Raw genomic sequence first — 20,360 nt, 5'->3', positions numbered from 1 at the left:
TGATCCTGCAGCCTAACAGTAACCTAGCCTTGTCTTGTCTTGAGGATATTATGATCCTGCAGCCTAACAGTAACCTAGCCTAGTCTTGTCTTGAGGATATTCTGATCCTGCAGCCTAACAGTAACCTAGCCTTGTCTTGTCTTGAGGATATTCTGATCATGCAGCCTAACAGTAACCTAGCCTTGTCTTGTCTTGAGGATATTCTGATCCTGCAGCCTAACAGTAACCTAGCCTTGTCTTGTCTTGAGGATATTCTGATCATGCAGCCTAACAGTAACCTAGCCTTGTCTTGTCTTGAGGATATTCTGATCCTGCAGCCTAACAGTAACCTAGCCTTGCCTTGTCTTGAGGATATTCTGATCCTGCAGCCTAACAGTAACCTAGCCTTGTCTTGTCTTGAGGATATTCTGATCATGCAGCCTAACAGTAACCTAGCCTTGTCTTGTCTTGAGGATATTCTGATCCTGCAGCCTAACAGTAACCTAGCCTTGTCTTGTCTTGAGGATATTCTGATCCTGCAGCCTAACAGTAACCTAGCCTTGTCTTGAGGATATTCTGATCATGCAGCCTAACAGAAACCTAGCCTTGTCTTGTCTTGAGGATATTCTGATCCTGCAGGCTAACAGTAACCTAGCCTTGTCTTGTCTTGAGGATATTCTGATCATGCAGCCTAACAGTAACCTAGCCTTGTCTTGAGGATATTCTGATCCTATATATCCCATTTAGCAGACACTTTTGTCCAAAGCGACTTACAAGTCGGCTGGGGCCACTACTTTTACATATGGGTGGTCCCAGCGGGAATCGAACCCACGACGCTTGGCGTTGCAAGCGCCATGCTCTACCGACTGAGCCACACAGCCGTTGAGCCAGAAGAGACAGTTGAATTACTTGAAAATGTGAACGACCATAAGACTTCACAGCACAAACACATTTGGGACAAGGCTAGAGTCGAATGGCAACTGGTCAGAATAATGGGACAACTGAACAATAGGGTGGTTTATATGCCGTTGAGGCAATGCAGGTCTGGTCTGTTGGTGGCAACCTCTACCGCCCGGTATCTCTCCCAACAGGACAGTGTGGATGGTGATATCGGCTGGGAACAAGGAGCCTGGAGAGCGACTGAAATAGTTATCTCTCTCCCACAGTAGGTTGAGCCGCAGCCTTCCCCTGTCCTCCAGTCTGGAGTTCCACTCTATTCTCTACATAGTGAAATACGTTTGACCAGAGTTTTATGTGTCCTGGTACAAAGTAGTGCTCTGTAAAGGGGAGACAGAGTGACACAGGAGTGACCCTACTGCACAGCCCAATCTGACAGGGCACAGAGAAACAGAGACTGGGGCCTTTGTCTAGTTGCTCTGCACTGAATAACTGGGCCAGAATGTAGTGTTTGATAGTGAGAATGGCTGGGTGGGTTCCCTGGTTAGTTATCTTGACCACAATACAACATCTCTGGAACACACATACTGGACCTATCAGCTTCCTACCAAAGATGGTCATGTTCTGCAAACAGAGTTTGTGTTGTGTAGCCTCAGTTGTATAGTCAGTCTGTTAAAAGAGGTCCTGTTGTATAGTCAGTCTAACTTGTTATGGCTGGGGGCAGTATTGAGTAGCTTGGATGAATAAGGTGCCCAGAGTAAACTGCTACTCAGGCCCAGTTGCTAATATATGCATATTATTAGTAGATTTGGATAGAAAAGTTTCTAAAACTGTTTGAATGATGTCTGTGAGCATAACAGAACTCATGGCAGGCAAAAACCAGAGAAAAAAATCCAACCAGGAAGTGGGAAATCTGATGTTTGTAGTTTCCAAGTCATTGCCTATCGAATATACAGTGTCTATGGGGTCATATTGCACTTCCTAAGGCTTCCACTAGATGTCAACAGTCTGTAGAACCTTGTTTGATGCTTCTACTGTGACGGAGGGGGAAATGGGAGCTGAATGAGTCAGAGGTCTGTGAGAGTGGCATGAGCTGATCACGCGCGCTCAGGTGAGAGTTAGCTTGCGTTCTATTGCATTTCTACAGAAAAAGGAATTCTCCGGTTGGAACATTATTGAAGATTAATGATAAAAACATCCTAAAGATTGATTCTATACTTTGTTTGACATGTTTCTATGAACTGTAATGTGACTTTTCGTCTGAGCTTTCTCCTGGACTTGCCCGCACGTCGTGAGTTTGGAGTGTGTACTAAACACGCAAACAAAAAGGAGGTATTGGGACATAAATTATGGACTTTAATCGAATAAATCAAACATTTTTTGTGGAACTGAGATTCCTGGGAGTGCATTCTGATGAAGATCATCAAAGGTAAGGGAATATTTATAGTGTATTTCTGACTTCTGTTGACTCCACAACATGCCGGATCTGTATGGCTTGTTTTGTTGTCTGAGCGCAGTACTCATTATTGCATAGTGTGCTTTTTCGGTAAAGCTTCTTTGAAATCTGACACAGCGGTTACATTAAGGAGAAGTTTATCTAAAGTTCCATGCATAACACTTAACACATAACACTTTTCATCAACATTTATGATGAGTATTTCTGTAAATTGATGTGGCTCTCTGCAAAAATACCGGATGTTTTGGAACTACTGAACATAACGCACCTGTAAACTCAGATTTTTGAATATAAATATGAACTTTATCGAACAAAACATACATGTATTGTGTAACATGAAGTCCTATGAGTGTCATCTGATGAAGATCATCAAAGGTTAGTGATTAATTATATCTCTATTTCTGCTTTTTGTGACTCCTCTCTTTGGCTGGAAAAATGACTGTTTATTTCTGTGACTAGGTACTGACCAAACATAATCGTTTGGTGTTCTTTCGTAGTAAAGCCTTTTTGAAATCGGACGCTGTCGTGGAATTAACAACACGTTTATCTTTAAAATAGTGTAAAATACTTCTATGTTTGAGGAATTTTAATTATGGGACTTCTGTTGTTTTGAATTTGGTGCCCTGCACTTTCACTGGTTGTTGTCATATCGATCCCGTTAGCGGGATCTCAGCCATAAGAAGAGGTTGTCATATTTATTAACCCCAGCGGACTAGCCACGGTTATTACCCCCAGCGTACTAGCCACGGTTATTACCCCCAGCGGAGTAGCCACGGTTATTACCCCCAGCGGACTAGCCACGGTTATTACCCCCAGCGTACTAGCCACGGTTATTACCCCCAGCGGAGTAGCCACGGTTATTACCCCCAGCGGACTAGCCACGGTTATTACCCCCAGCGGACTAGCCATGGTTATTACCCCTAGCGGACTAGCCACGGTTATTACACAGTTATTACCCCCAGCGGACTAGCCACGGTTATTACCCCCAGCGGACTAGCCACGGTTATTACCCCCAGCAGACGAGACACGGTTATTACCCCCAGCAGACGAGACACGGTTATTACCCCCAGCGGAATAGACATGGTTATTACACAGTTATTACCCCCAGCAGACTAGCCACAGTTATTACCCCCAGCGGACTAGCCACGGTTATTACCCCCAGCGGACTAGACATGGTTATTACCCCCAGCGAAATAGACATGGTTATTACACAGTTATTACCCCCAGCGGACTAGCCACAGTTATTACCCCCAGCGGACTAGCCACGGTTATTACCCCCAGCGGACTAGCCATGGTTATTACCCCCAGCGGACTAGCCACGGTTATTACCCCCAGTGGACTAGCCATGGTTATTACCCCCAGCGGACGAGACACGGTTATTACACAGTTATTACCCCCAGCGGACTAGCCACGGTTATTACCCCCAGCGGACTAGCCACGGTTATTACCCCCAGCGGACGAGACACGGTTATTACCCCCAGCGGAATAGACATGGTTATTACACAGTTATTACCCCCAGCGGACTAGCCACAGTTATTACCCCCAGCGGACTAGCCATGGTTATTACCCCCAGAGGACTAGACATGGTTATTACACAGTTATTACCGCCAGAGGACTAGCCACGGTTATTGCACAGTTATTACCCCCAGCGGACTAGCCACGGTTATTACACAGTTATTACCCCCAGCGGACTAGCCACGGTAATTACACAGTTATTACCCCCAGCGGACTAGCCACAGTTATTACCCCCATCAGACTAGACACGGTTATTACACAGTTATTACCCCCATCAGACTAGACACGGTTATTACACAGTTATTACCCCCATCAGACTAGACATGGTTATTACACAGTTATTACCCCCATCAGACTAGACATGGTTATTACAGTTATTACCCCCATCAGACTTGACACGGTTATTACACAGTTATTACCCCCATCAGACTAGACACGGTTATTACACAGTTATTACCCCCATCAGACTAGACATGGTTATTACACAGTTATTAGCCCCATCAGACTAGACACGGTTATTATACAGTTATTACCCCCATCAGACTAGACACGGTTATTACCCTCAGTGGACTAGACATGGTTATTACACAGTTATTACCCCCATCAGACTAGACATGGTTATTACACAGTTATTACCCCCATCAGACTAGACATGGTTATTACACAGTTATTACCCCCAGCAGACTAGACATGGTTATTACAGTTATTACCCCCATCAGACTAGACATGGTTATTACAGTTATTACCCCCAGTAGACTAGACATGGTTATTACAGTTATTACCCCCAGTAGACTAGACATGGTTATTACCCCCAGCAGACTAGACATGGTTATTACCCCCAGCAGACTAGACATGGTTATTACAGTTATTACGCCCATCAGACTAGCCCCAGAAGCCAGTCTCTATGCATGCAGAGACAAAAGGAAGTCTACATTTATCTGCTGACTAGTGAAGTGTACTGGGATGTAATGTGACTCTACAGGGGGTTTCTTCAAAGAGCTGGTTCCACTCTGTTGGGCCTCAAGACAAGACCATTCAGTTATTTATTATTTATCGTCTCCTATTGCCTTATATTGCGTGCTTGGCCATGCCTTGCCTCTTCATGACACTTTACTTCATTTAAACAATGGTTAAATATGAATTACACATAACATTCAAAATAAATCTGGCCTTTTCATAATGTTTTTTTGGTCTTGTTTGCTAGTTGGTAATGTAGCCCTCTGCAACACGTATATGCAAGCCAGCTATAATGCTATGAAGGAATGGACGAGTGCTATTCTCTTCCTCAGGCCTTTTGCGTAAAACGACCGGCTTGGAGGTAGGATTAAAATCTGCTCTGACAGTCTGTCAGGAATGACAACGTTTCTGTTAATAACTTACCACTGAGGGGGCTGCTTCAAGTACAGACCTGACGCCCTGTCTCTCCCTGACACACGGTAGATATTAGAGAGACCGCGCACGCGCACGCACGCACGCACACGCACACGCACACGCACACACACAATCAACAACACAATAAGGCATGTGTACACACACACACACACACTGATCCCTGAATAAAGACCATAACAGCCTGTGGCGAGCGGTTTGCTGATGTCAACGTTGTGAACAAAGGGCCCCATGGTGGCAGTGGTTATGGTATGGGCAGACATAAGCTACGGACAACGAACACAATTGCATTTTATCAATGGCAATTTGAATGCACAGAGATACCGTGACAAGATCCTGAGATCCATTGTCGTGCCATTCATCCACCGCCATCACCTCATGTTTCAGCATGATAATGCACGGCCCCATGTCGCAAGGATCTGTACACAATATCTGGAAGCTGAAAATATAACAGTTTTTCCATGGCCCTCATACTCACCCGACATGTCACACATTGAGCATGTTTGGGATGCTCTGGATCGACATGTACAACAGCATGTTCCAGTTCCCACCAATATCCAGCAACTTTGCACTGTCATTGAAGAGGAGTGGGACAACATTCTACAGGCCACAATCAACAGCCTGCATATCTGTATTCCCAGTCATGTTAAATCCATAGATTAGGACCTAATGAATTCATTGAAATTTTACTGATTTCCTTATATGAACTGTAACTTAGTAAAATCGTTTGAAATTGTTGCATTTATATTTTTGTTCAGTATAAATAAGATGATTTTTTTTTTAAAAGACAAAGCTGTAAAACATTCTAAATATATAAACCATAAACTTGAGGGTTTCCAAATGAAACCTCCTTTTACTGTGTCAGTGTGTAGTGACACCTCCTTTTACTGTGTCAGCGTGTAGTGACACCTCCTTTTACTGTGTCAGCGTGTAGTGACACCTCCTTTTACTGTGTCAGCGTGTAGTGACACCTCCTTTTACTGTGTCAGCGTGTAGTGACACCTCCTTTTACTGTGTCAGCGTGTAGTGACACCTCCTTTTACTGTGTCAGCGTGTAGTGACACCTCCTTTTACTGTGTCAGCGTGTAGTGACACCTCCTTTTACTGTGTCAGCGTGTAGTGACACCTCCTTTTACTGTGTCAGCGTGTAGTGACACCTCCTTTTACTGTGTCAGTGTGTAGTGACACCTTTTACTGTGTCAGTGTGTAGTGACACCTCCTTTTACTGTGTCAGTGTGTAGTGACACCTCCTTTTACTGTGTGTGCTGAATGTGAGTTGGAACCGTTGGTCAGGGCTGAATGTGTGTTGGAGCCGTTGGCCAGGGCTGAATGTGTGTTGGAGCCGTTGGTCAGGGCTGAATGTGTGTTGGAGCCCTTGGTCAGGGCTGAATGTGTGTTGGAGCCCTTGGTCAGGGCTGAATGTGTGTTGGAGCCGTTGGTCAGGGCTGAATGTGTGTTGGAGCCGTTGGTCAGGGCTGAATGTGTGTTGGAGCCGTTGGTCAGGGCTGAATGTGTGTTGGAGCCGTTGGTCAGGGCTGAATGTGTGTTGGAGCCGTTGGCCAGGGCTGAATGTGTGTTGGAGCCGTTGGCCAGGGCTGAATGTGTGTTGGAGCCGTTGGTCAGGGCTGAATGTGTGTTGGAGCCGTTGGTCAGGGCTGAATGTGTGTTGGAGCCGTTGGTCAGGGCTGAATGTGTGTTGGAGCCGTTGGTCAGGGCTGAATGTGTGTTGGAGCCGTTGGTCAGGGCTGAATGTGTGTTGGAGCCGTTGGTCAGGGCTGAATGTGTGTTGGAGCCGTTGGTCAGGGCTGAATGTGTGTTGGAGCCGTTGGTCAGGGCTGAATGTGTGTTGGAGCCGTTGGTCAGGGCTGAATGTGTGTTGGAGCCGTTGGCCAGGGCTGAATGTGTGTTGGAGCCGTTGGCCAGGGCTGAATGTGTGTTGGAGCCGTTGGTCAGGGCTGAATGTGTGTTGGAGCCGTTGGTCAGGGCTGAATGTGTGTTGGAGCCGTTGGTCAGGGCTGAATGTGTGTTGGAGCCGTTGGTCAGGGCTGAATGTGTGTTGGAGCCGTTGGTCAGGGCTGAATGTGTGTTGGAGCCGTTGGTCAGGGCTGAATGTGTGTTGGAGCCGTTGGTCAGGGCTGAATGTGTGTTGGAGCCGTTGGTCAGGGCTGAATGTGTGTTGGAGCCGTTGGTCAGGGCTGAATGTGTGTTGGAGCCGTTGGTCAGGGCTGAATGTGTGTTGGAGCCGTTGGTCAGGGCTGAATGTGTGTTGGAGCCCTTGGTCAGGGCTGAATGTGTGTTGGAGCCCTTGGTCAGGGCTGAATGTGTGTTGGAGCCGTTGGTCAGGGCTGAATGTGTGTTGGAGCCGTTGGTCAGGGCTGAATGTGTGTTGGAGCCGTTGGTCAGGGCTGAATGTGTGTTGGAGCCGTTGGTCAGGGCTGAATGTGTGTTGGAGCCGTTGGTCAGGGCTGAATGTGTGTTGGAGCCGTTGGCCAGGGCTGAATGTGTGTTGGAGCCGTTGGCCAGGGCTGAATGTGTGTTGGAGCCGTTGGTCAGGGCTGAATGTGTGTTGGAGCCGTTGGTCAGGGCTGAATGTGTGTTGGAGCCGTTGGTCAGGGCTGAATGTGTGTTGGAGCCGTTGGCCAGGGCTGTTGAAAAGCATCAGTCTGTTCTGGACGTTCAGGGCCTGTTCTTGTTTTGATTTCTGACACAAATCAAATGATTCATGCCTGGTCCTTTTACCAACGTACTGTGTGTCACGTTAGTGAAAGTAAAAACAGAGCTTTAACGCAACACACCCACCTACTGGTTGTGATTTGATAGAAATATTGGAGTTATGGCCATCCACTTAAATTCTCTCTCTCCTCTCTCTCTCTCCTCTCTCTCTCCTCTCTCTCTCTCTCGCCTCTCTCTCTCTCGCCTCTCTCTCTCTCGCCTCTCTCTCTCTCGCCTCTCTCTCTCTCTCCTCTCTCTCGCTCTCCTCTCTCTTCCTCTCCTCTCTCGCTCTCCAAGGGGATGTTTTGGTATTGGAAACATGTTTACATTGTATATAGACAAATATACTTGATTTGGCAATGTTGTAATGATGTGCAAATAGTTAAAGTACAAAAGGGAAAATAAATAAACAGTTTGTATTTACAATGGTATTTGTTCTTCACTGGTTGCCCGATTTTTGTGGTAACAGGTCACACATCTTGCTGCTGTGATGGCACACTGATATTTCAGCCAATATATATGTGAGTTTATCAAAATGGATTTTGTTTTCAAATTATTTGTGTGTCTGTGTAAGCTGAGGGAAATATGTGTCTCTAATATGGTCATACATTTGGCAGGAGATTAGGAAGTGCAGCTCAGTTTCCACCTCATTTTGTGAGCACTGTGCACATAGCCGGTCATCTCTTGAGAGCCATGTCTGCCTACGGCGTCCTTTCTCAATAGCAAGGCTATGCTCACTGAGTCTGTACATAGTCAAAGCTTTCCTTAATTTTGGGTCAGTCACAGTGGTCAGGTATTCTGCCACTGTGTACTCTCGGTTTAGGGCCAAATAGCATTCTAGTTTGCTCTGTTTTTTTGTGAATTCTTTCCAATGTTTCAAGTAATTATATTTTTGTTTTCTCATGAATTGGTTGGGTCTAATTGTGTTGCAGACCCTGTGCTCTGTCGGGTCTGTTTGTGAACAGAACCCCAGGATCAGGCCAGGTGCTGCAGACTGTTCTAGTGCCCTCTCCAATTTGTTGATATATACAGTTGAAGTCTGAAGTTTACATACACCTTAGCCAAATAAATTTAAACTCTTTTTCACAATTCCTGACATTTAATTCAAGTAAAAATTCCCTGTCTTAGGTCAGTTAGGATCACCACTTTATTTTAAGAATGTGAAATGTCAGAATAATAGTAGAGAATTATTTATTTCAGCTTTTGTTTCTTTCATTCCCAGTGGGTCAGAAGTTTGCATACACTCAATTAGTATTTGGTAGCATTGCCTTTAAATTGTTTAACTTGGGTCAAACGTTTCAGGTAGCCTTCCACAAGCTTCCTACAATAAGTTGAATTTTGGCCCATTCCCCCTGACAGAGCTGGTGTAACTGAGTCAGGTTTGTAGGCCTCCTTGCTCGCACACGCTTTTTCAGTTCTGCCCACACATTTTCTATCGGATTGAGGTCAGGGCTTTGCCATGTCCACTCCAATACCTTGACTTTGTTGTCCTTATGTCATTTTGCCACAACTTTGGAAGTATGCTTGGGGTCATTATCCATTTGGAAGACCCATTCACGACAAAGCTTTAACTTCCTGACTGATGTAAAATGTTGAGATGTTGCTTCAATATATACACGTAATTTTCCAGCCTCATGATGCCATCTATTTTGTGAAGTGCACCAGTCCCTCCTGCAGCAAAGCACCTCCACAACATGACGCTGCCACCCCCGTGCTTCACGGTTGGGATGGTGTTCTTCGGCTTGCAAGCCTCCCCCTTTTTCCTCCAAACATAACGATGGCCGTTATGGCCAAAAAGTTCTATTTTTGTTACATCAGACCAGAGGACATTTCTTCAAAAAGTACAATCTTTGTCTCCATGTGCAGTTGCAAACAGTATTCTGGCTTTTCATGGCGGTTTGGAGCAGTGGCTTCTTCCTTGCTGAGCGGCCTTTCAGTTTATGTCGACATAGGACTCGTTTTACTGTGGATATAGATACTTTTGCACCGGTTTCCTCCAGCATCTTCACAAGGTCCTTTGCTGTTGTTCTGGGATTGATTTGCACTTTTCGCACCAAAGTACGTTCATCTCTAGGAGACAGAACCCGTCTCCTTCCTGAGCAGTATGATGGCTGCGTGGTCCCATGGTGCTTATAATTGCATACTATTGTTTGTACAGATGAACGTGGTACCTTCAGGCATTTGAAAATTGCTCCCAAAGATGAACCAGACTTGTGGAGGTTTACCATTTCTTTTCTGAGGTCTTGGCTGATTTCTTTTGATTTTCCCATGATGTCAAGCAAAGAGGCACTGAGTTTGAAATACATCCACAGGTACACCTCCAATTGACTCAAATGATGTCAATTAGCTGATCAGAAGCTTCTAAAGCCATGACATAATTTTCTGGAATTTTCAAAGCTGTTTAAAGGCACAGTCAACTTAGTGTATGCAAACTTCTGACCCACTGGAATCGTGATACAGTAAATTATAAGTAAAATAATCTGTCTGTAAACAATTGTTGGAAAAATTGCTTGTGTCCTGCACAAAGTAGATGTCCTAACCGACTTGCCAAACCTATAGTTTGTTAACAAGAAATTTGTGGAGTGGTTGAAAAACGAGTTTTAATGACTGCAACCTAAATGTATCTAAACTTCCGACTTCAACTGCACGTTAAAGAAGGTGGGGCTTAAGCTGCATCCCTGTCTCAACCCACGGCCATGTGAAAAGAAATCTTTCTCTCCCTCTCTCCCTCTTTCCCTCCTCCTGCAGAGCCCTAGCTGAACGGCTTGTTGACAATGAAGTCTCTTGTGATGGTTGTGGCTGGCGCGTCTAATTTACATATATCTGACGAGCAGCCTAGGAATTAGCGGTGCCGAGTTCCCCCATGAATAACGCCTCCTTTCTCCCTCCCAGACATCCCCCTGATCCTCTCTGCCATAGTGAAAGAACTTCACATTACCTCAGCTTGGGGCACCAGCTAACTAGCTACTGGTCCAACCAGGCCAGAGAGTTTGGTGTGTTTTGTTTATATTTCAGTATAGGGAATCCTAAAATATATGGGGAGTAGGGGGTGGTACTGGTAAAATATGACCCTATCCTCCCCCCCGTATCTCCCCCTCATCCTCTCTGGGATGAAGAACCCTTTTGGAAATATTTTTCTAAGAGCGTAGTCCGTTTCTAGGCCCAGTCCGTTTCTAGGCCCAGTCCGTTTCTAGGCCCAGTCCGTTATGTTGTTTACCTTGACTCAACTACAGACTAACTGGAGAGGTTTCCCAGCCACTGGGTCTAGCATAGCACAGACATGAAGTACGTGTGCGCACACGCACACACACACACACACACACACACACACACCCCCCCAGCCATTGGGCCTAGCATAGCACAGACTTGTAGTACACACACGCACAGTTGTGTTGTGGCAAGGTAGGGTTGGCATACAGAAGATAGCCCTATAGTAAAATACCAAGTCCATATTATGGCAAGAACAGCTCAAATAAGCAAAGAGAAATGACAGTCCATCATTACTTTAAGACATGAAGGTCAGTCAATACAGAAGATTTCAAGGACTTTGAAAGAGTTATGATGAAACTGTCTCTCATGAGGACCGCTACAGGAAAGGAAGACCCAGAGTTACCTCTGCTCTAGAGGATAAGTTCAGAGTAACCAGCCTCAGAAATTTCAGTACAAATAAATGCTTCAGAGTTCAAGTAACTGACACATCTCAACATCAACTGTTTAGACGAGACTGTGTGAATCAGGCCTTCATGGTTGAATTGCTGCAAATAAACCACTACTAAAGGGACACCAATAAGAAGAAGACTCTTGCTTGGGCCAAGAAACACGAGCAAAGGACATTTAGACTGGTGGAAATCTGTCCTTTGGTCTGATGAGTCCAAATTTGAGATGTTTGATTCCAACAGTCGTTTCTTTGTGAGACGCTGTGTGGGTGAACGGATGATCTCCGAATTTGTATTTCCCACCATAAAGCATGGAGAAAGAAGTGTGATGGTGTGGGGGTGCTTTGCTGGTGACACAGTGATTTATTTAAAATTCAAGGCTCACTTAACCAGCATGGCTACCACAGCATTCCGCAGCGATATGCCATCCCAACTGGTTTGGGCTTAGTGGGACTATCATTTGTTTTTCCACAAGACAATGACACAACACACCTCCAGGCTGTATAAGGGTTATTTTACCAAGAAGGAGAGTGGTGAAATGCTGCATCAGATGACCTGGCTCCACAATCCCCCAATCTCAACCCAATTGAGATGGTTTGGGATGAGTCAGACCGCCGAGTGAAGGAAAAGCAGCCAACAATTGCTCAGCATATGTGGGAACTCCTTCAAGACTGTTGGAAAAGCATTCCAGGTGAAGCTGGTTGAGAGAATGCCAAGAGTGTGCAAAGCTGTCATCAAGGCAAAGGGTGGCTACTTTGAAGAATCTAAAATATATTTTGATTTGTTTAACACTTTTTGCGGTTACTACATGATTCCATATGTGTTATATCATAGTTTTGATGTCTTCACTATTATTCTACAATGTAGAAAATAGTAAAAACAAAGAAAAACCCTTGAATGAGTAGGTGTATCCAAACTTTTGACTGGTACTGTATATACATGATCACAGTCTTCACAGTTAACAGTTGGTTTAGAGTTTAGGATGCCAGGCGTACGTACATTGTCACAGTCGTCACAGTCCGGTAGTCCAGCTTTCTGAATTGATCTCTTGACTTCCAAGGAGAAGTTGTCAAACTCTGGTTTGACCGTCCGGAGCAGCGTGACCGTGTTGAGGGCAGAGTACGCCTGTCGCGCCTCACTGTCGTACCTATCCCCTCGCTTCCACGAGCCGTTGCCTAGGAAACAAAACAGGGAGAGATGAAAAAGAGGTGACATTTTTGACATGTTGAAAAGTTTCTGTCTATAACCATGTAGTGCAACCCTCGGCATGGAGATGTGCATAGTGGGAAGGTCTTTACAAGCATTACAACATGGCCAAGCATTACAACATGGCCAAGCATTACAACATGGTTGTATATATGTAGGGCTGGGAACAACAGAGTATATATGTAGGGAACAACGGAGTATATATGTAGGGCTGGGAACATAGTATATGTAGGGCTGGCAACGTTGTACTGATGTGTATTTTTACCATAGGATGAGGAGTTGAAGAGTTCGATGTTGAAGAAGATGTAGCTGCCGTTGGTGAGCCTCCTTCTGTGAACCGCTAGCATGATGTCTCGGACAACGTCTGCTCCCGCACACATGATAACAACTGCAAGGAAACGACATGGAGGAAACAGTGTTACAACTTAACCCAGCTTCAACAAGACGAGAAGACATGGAGGAAACAGTGATACAACTCAACCCAGCTTCAACAAGACGAGAAGACATGGAGGAAACAGTGTTACAACTCAACCCAGCTTCAACAAGACGAGAAGACATGGAGGAAACAGTGTTACAACTCAATGCAGCAACAAGATGAGAAGACATGGAGGAAACAGTGTTACAACTCAACCCAGCTTCAACAAGACGAGAAGACATGGAGGAAACAGTGTTACAACTCAACCCAGCTTCAACAAGACGAGAAGACATGGAGGAAACAGTGATACAACTCAACCCAGCAACAACAACAAGACGAGAAGACATGGAGGAAACAGTGCTACAACTCAACCCAGCAACAACAACAAGACGAGAAGACATGGAGGAAACAGTGTTACAACTCAACCCAGCTTCAACAAGACATGGAGGAAACAGTGTTACAACTCAACCCAGCTTCAACAAGACGAGAAGACATGGAGGAAACAGTGTTACAACTCAACCCAGCTTCAACAAGACGAGAAGACATGGAGGAAACAGTGATACAACTCAACCCAGCTTCAAAAAGACGAGAAGACATGGAGGAAACAGTGATACAACTCAACCCAGCTTCAAAAAGACGAGAAGACATGGAGGAAACAGTGCTACAACTCAACCCAGCAACAACAACAAGACGAGAAGACATGGAGGAAACAGTGCTACAACTCAACCCAGCAACAACAACAAGACGAGAAGACATGGAGGAAACAGTGTTACAACTCAACCCAGCTTCAACAAGACATGGAGGAAACAGTGTTACAACTCAACCCAGCTTCAACAAGACATGGAGGAAACAGTGTTACAACTCAACCCAGCTTCAACAAGACGAGAAGACATGGAGGAAACAGTGTTAAAACTCAACCCAGCAACAAGACGAGAAGACATGGAGGAAACAGTGTTACAACTCAACCCAGCTTCAACAAGACGAGAAGACATGGAGGAAACAGTGTTAAAACTCAACCCAGCAACAAGACGAGAAGACATGGAGGAAACAGTGTTAAAACTCAACCCAGCAACAAGACGAGAAGACATGGAGGAAACAGTGTTACAACTCAACCCAGCTTCAACAAGACATGGAGGAAACAGTGTTACAACTCAACCCAGCTTCAACAAGACATGGAGGAAACAGTGTTACAACTCAACCCAGCTTCAACAAGACGAGAAGACATGAAGCAAACAGTGTTACAACTCAACCCAGCTTCAACAAGACGAGAAGACATGGAGGAAACAGTGTTCCAACTCAACCCAGCTTCAACAAGACATGGAGGAAACAGTGTTACAACTCAACCCAGCTTCAACAAGACATGGAGGAAACAGTGTTACAACTCAACCCAGCAACAACAAGACGAGAAGACATGGAGCAAACAGTGTTACAACTCAACCCAGCAACAACAAGACGAGAAGACATGGAGGAAACGGTGTTACAACTCAACCCAGCAACAAGACGAGAAGACATGGGGGAAACAGTGCTACAACTCAACCCAGCTTCAACAAGACGAGAAGACATGGGGGAAACAGTGTTACAACTCAACCCAGCTTCAACAAGACGAGAAGACATGGAGGAAACAGTGTTACAACTCAACCCAGCTTCAACAAGACATGGAGGAAACAGTGTTACAACTCAACCCAGCTTCAACAAGACATGGAGGAAACAGTGTTACAACTCAACCCAGCTTCAACAAGACGAGAAGACATGGAGGAAACAGTGTTACAACTCAACCCAGCTTCAACAAGACATGGAGCAAACAGTGTTACAACTCAACCCAGCTTCAACAAGACGAGAAGACATGGAGGAAACAGTGTTCCAACTCAACCCAGCTTCAACAAGACATGGAGGAAACAGTGTTACAACTCAACCGAGCTTCAACAAGACGAGAAGACATGGAGGAAACAGTGCTACAACTCAACCCAGCAACAAGATGAGAAGTACATACAATACATAGTGTAGGAGACTGTTTCAGAAAACCATGTTCACAGTACAATTGACAAATTCCTTTTCTTGAAGCTGTAATGGAAAGGATGCCTGTATTCTCGCTACAGGTTTAATACACTACCCCATCCTCATTTGTCGTTTCTTAAAAAACAAAGCATCTTTGAATGAGTCAAAGCACAAAAAAATAAAAAAATAATGATCCTGGTGCGATTTAAATTCAAACCCTCCTGCCCTACATGTCTGGTCTGATGCAGTCTTAGGTTACAACCCAAATGGCACTATACTCCCATAGGGCTCTGATCAAAAGAAGTGCACTATGTAGGGAATAGGGTGCCATTGTAGCTTTAGATTCTATAGAAGTACCGGGTGTTTGTAGTCGTTGGTTCTATTGAAGTGCCGGGTGTTTGTAGTCGTTGGCTCTATAGAAGTACCGGGTGTTTGTAGTCGTTGGCTCTATAGAAGTACCGGGTGTTTGTAGTCGTTGGCTCTATAGAAGTACCGGGTGTTTGTAGTCGTTGGCTCTATAGAAGTGCCGGGTGTTTGTAGTCGTTGGCTCTATAGAAGTGCCGGGTGTTTGTAGTCGTTGGTTCTATAGAAGTGCCGGGTGTTTGTAGTCGTTGGTTCTATAGAAGTGCCGGGTGTTTGTAGTCGTTGGCTCTATAGAAGTACCGGGTGTTTGTAGTCGTTGGCTCTATAGAAGTACCGGGTGTTTGTAGTCGTTGGCTCTATAGAAGTACCGGGTGTTTGTAGTCGTTGGCTCTATAGAAGTGCCGGGTGTTTGTAGTCGTTGGCTCTATAGAAGTGCCGGGTGTTTGTAGTCGTTGGCTCTATAGAAGTGCCGGGTGTTTGTAGTCGTTGGCTCTATAGAAGTGCCGGTTGTTTGTAGTCGTTGGCTCTATAGAAGTGCCGGGTGTTTGTAGTCGTTGGCTCTATAGAAGTACCGGGTGTTTGTAGTCGTTGGCTCTATAGAAGTACCGGGTGTTTGTAGTCGTTGGCTCTATAGAAGTACCGGGTGTTTGTAGTCGTTGGCTCTATAGAAGTACCGGGTGTTTGTAGTCGTTGGCTCTATAGAAGTACCGGGTGTTTGTAGTCGTTGGCTCTATAGAAGTACCGGGTGTTTGTAGTCGTTGGCTCTATAGAAGTACCGGGTGTTTGTAGTCGTTGGCTCTATAGAAGTACCGGGTGTTTGTAGTCGTTGGCTCTATAGAAGTACCGGGTGTTTGTAGTCGTTGGCTCTATAGAAGTACCGGGTGTTTGTAGTCGTTGGCTCTATAGAAGTAGAGGGAAATAAAAACACTACTTTTGATATCAGAGTAATACGTTTCAACGCTATAATTTCTTGTACCACTTGGTTACACCCAAAATACACACACACACGTGAACATGGCACGTTGTGCCCACTTGCTTCTTGTGGTTGCAGAAGTGCACAATTACTTAGAGCACCATCCTAACTCTGGACTCAACCAGACTGTACAGTACAGGCCAATGAGGACCCTCCTAACCCTGGACTCAACCAGACTGTACAGTACTGGCCAATGAGGACCCTCCTAACCCTGGACTCAACCAGATAGTATATAATTATTGGCACCCTTGATAAAAAAAAGAGCAAATAAAAGACTATCAAATAACTATATTGAACGCTCCAAGGTGAACGTTTATATTATTTTATACTAATAGAATTGCCCAGAGAAAGAGATTTTGTTTGTGAAGAGATCATTTTCTTCTTAAAAAGCATGTGGTTAAAAAAGTATTGGCACCCCTGTTTTCAATACCTTTAAAATACCTAACCTTGTGAGGATAATGGTGCTGAGGGCTCTATTCAATCCGCATCGCAGCAGGATTTCAATTTAAAAAGGCAATGATTCCGGTGTTAGCAAAATACTGCATATGTCGACTCAATGGGAAATGACCTTAACATTTCCATCACGCAATCTGTAATGCTTCACCCATCCAGATTAAATAGAGTCCTGAGCCTTTTTTCTAGAATGGGGCTGGACGTGTGCTCGGGGCTGGACGTGTGCTCGGGGCTGGACGTGTGCTCGGGGCTGGACGTGTGCTCGGGGCTGGACGTGTGCTCGGGGCTGGACGTGTGCTCGGGGCTGGACGTGTGCTCGATGTGTGCTCGGGGTTGATGTGTGCTCGATGTGTGCTCGGGGTTGATGTGTGCTTGATGTGTGCTCGGGCTTGATGTGTGCTTGATGTGTGCTCGGGGTTTGATGTGTGCTCGGGGTTTGATGTGTGCTCGGGGTTGATGTGTGCTTGATGTGTGCTCGGGCTTGATGTGTGCTTGATGTGTGCTTGATGTGTGCTCGGGGTTTGATGTGTGCTTGGGGTTTATGTGTGCTCGGGGTTATTGTCTCTGAAGATCTGTAGTTCGGCCACGTTTTCAGCCTCTGACAGAGGCAACCTGTCAAGGTTTACCAGAATTGAACCCAGAAGCAGACCAGGACAAGGAGAGTAGGAAGAAGGTGAGTATTTATTTACAAGTGAATGTGAATGGGTAGATATATCCAGGTGGCGTAGCGGGCAGCGGTGGTGAGTTGATGGGAGTAAATAGGTGGATCCAATGGGGTAGCGGAATTCTCCGACGACCAGGCGGGAATGGGGTAAATGATCCGGGTGAGTAACTGAAGACAGAACAAACGGAGGTAAGTTTAAGGCAAGCAATACTTAAAAAACAACAAAACAAATTCTATCCAACTTGAGGCTGATACTATGGCACGACATACTGTTCATGGCTAACGATCCGGCAGGGAATGGATGTCAGGTCCGGGCTTATGAAGAGGAGAGATGATGATCAGGACCAGGTGTGCAGATAGCTGATGGGATACAGGTGCGGGTAACCAGAACTCCCAACTGGCTACATTGCCCGGCAACCAGACAGGGTGCGTTCCAGGACGCCGGAAAAAACACTCCAGGACAGAACACAGGCAAAAAAAAGACTCAGGAAACGGGATTCGTGACACAACCAGGTTTCTGTCTGAAATTTGTATTTATTTCACCATTATTAAACCAGGTAGACTAGTTGAGAACAAGTTTTCATTTACAACTGAGACCTGGCCAAGATAAAGCAAAGCAGTGTGACACAGACAACAACACAGAGTTACACATGGAATAAACAAAACATACAGTCAATAATACAGTAGAACAAAAGATTACAACAAGTCTATATACAGTGAGTGCAAATGAGGTAAGTTAAGGAAATAAAATAGGCCATGGTGGCGAAGTAATTACAATATAGTAATTAAACACTGGAATGGTAGAGATACTGGGGTGCAAAGGAGCAAAATAAATAAATACCAGTATGGGGATGAGGTAGGTAGATAGATGGGCTGTTTACAGATGGGCTATGTACAGGTGCAGTGATCTGTGAGCTGCTCTGAAAGCTGGTGCTTAAAGCTTAGAGGGGGAGATGTGAGTCTCCCGCTTCAGAGATTTTTGCAATTCATTCCAGTCATGGGCAGCAGAGAATTGGAAGGAAAGACGACAAAAGGAGGAATTGGCTTTGGGGGTGACCAGTGAGATATACCTGCTGGAGCGCGTGCTGCTATGGTGACCAGTGAGCTGAGATAAGGCGGGGCTTTACCGAGCAGAGACTTGTAGATAACCTGTAGCCAGTGGGTTTGGCGACGAGTATGATGCGAGGGCCAACCAACGAGAGCGTACAGGTCGCAATGGTGGGTAGTGTATGGGGCTTTGGTGACAAAACGGATGGCACTGTGATAGACTGCATCCAGTTTGTTGAGTAGAGTGTTGGAGGCTATTTTATAGATGACTTCACCGAAGTCGAGGATCGGTAGGATGGTCAGTCTTACTAGGGTATGTTTGACAGCATGATGGATGCTTTGTTGCGATATAGGAAGCCGATTCTAGATTTAATTTTGGATTGGAGATGCTTAATGTGAGTCTGGAAGGAGAGTTTACAGTCTAACCAGACAACCAGGTATTTGTATTTGTCCACATATTCTAAGTCAGAGCCGTCCAGAGTAGTGATGCTGGACGGTGCCCGTGTTTACTGATTTGGGGTTGTACCTGTTAGGTTCATTGATCATTTGTGTGAGATTGAGGGCATCAAGCTTAGTTTGTAGGATGGTCGGGGTGTTAAGCATGTCCCAGTTTAGCTCACCTAGTAGCACGAGCTCAGAAGATAGATGGGGGGCAATCAGTTCACATATAGTATCGAGGGCACAGCTGGGGGCAGAGGGAGGTCTATCGCAAGTGGCAACAGTGAGAGACTTGTTTCTGGAAAGGTGAATTTTTAGAAGTAGAAGCTCAAATTGTTTGGGTACAGACTTAGCCTGCAGAGTTCTGTATTACTTTCGATCTTTGCAGTAAATTGCAACACCGCCCCCTTTGACAGTTCTATCTTGGCGGAAAACGTTATAGTTAGCAATGGAGATTTCAGGGTTTTTGGTGGTTTTCCTAAGCCAGGATTCAGACACGGCTAAGACAAATGTCCAGGTACTAGGTAGAGTTCATGATGCCTTTGACCCCATTACATCACACGTTACACCACCATATTTCTCAGTAGGTATGGGGTTCTTTTCTGCTTCTGCCTCCTCATTTCAACAGGTGGAACTAACTTATTTCCATGTATGTGCTATAGGTGGCTGGTGACGGGAGGACGGCTCATTATAATAGCTGGAATGGAGAGACTGGAATGGTATTGAAACATATGGAAACGATGTGTTTGATACCCATTCCATTCATTCCATTCCAGCTATTATAATGAGCCCGTCCTCCTCAATTAAGGTGCCACCAACCGCCTGGTCTGTGTGTGTTTGTTTTATTTATTTAACTAGGCAAGTCAGTTAAGAACAAATTCGTATTTACAATGACAGTCTAACAAAAGGCTAAATTAAAAAGAAAACCAAACTGGAATTAAAAATAATAATAAATTAAGTAAGAATATAGGACAAAAACACACATCACGACAAGAGAGACAACACTACATAAAGAGAGACCTAAGACAACATAACAAGGCAGCAACACATGCCAATACAGCATGGTAGCAACACAACATGGTAGCAACACAACACAACATCAATATGGTAGCAACAAAACATGGTAGCAGCACAAAACGGGGAAAAAACATTGTTGGGAACAGACAACAGCAAATAAAATCAATCAGAAGCTGAACAAGCGG

The 20,360-nt window shown here is 45.1% G+C and overlaps 1 protein-coding gene across 1 annotated transcript in view; it reads right to left on the bottom strand.

Moving 5' to 3' along the window:
- LOC135508221 (atrial natriuretic peptide receptor 3-like) overlaps nt 1-20,360 on the bottom strand; it is a 106,139-nt gene that overhangs the window by 63,492 nt on the left and 22,287 nt on the right. The window contains exons 2-3 of the mRNA XM_064928308.1: nt 13,076-13,198; nt 12,604-12,779 (exon numbers count right to left, since the gene is read on the bottom strand). Of these exons, the coding sequence (XP_064784380.1) occupies nt 12,604-12,779; nt 13,076-13,198 (299 nt within the window). The remainder of the gene's footprint in view (nt 1-12,603; nt 12,780-13,075; nt 13,199-20,360) is intronic.

The sequence above is a fragment of the Oncorhynchus masou genome, chromosome 1 (genome assembly GCF_036934945.1).
Source record: "Oncorhynchus masou masou isolate Uvic2021 chromosome 1, UVic_Omas_1.1, whole genome shotgun sequence".
Classification (NCBI taxonomy): domain Eukaryota; kingdom Metazoa; phylum Chordata; class Actinopteri; order Salmoniformes; family Salmonidae; genus Oncorhynchus; species Oncorhynchus masou.
Note: the sequence above shows the minus strand (reverse complement) of the source record. Positions and strands in the feature narration are given on the sequence as shown.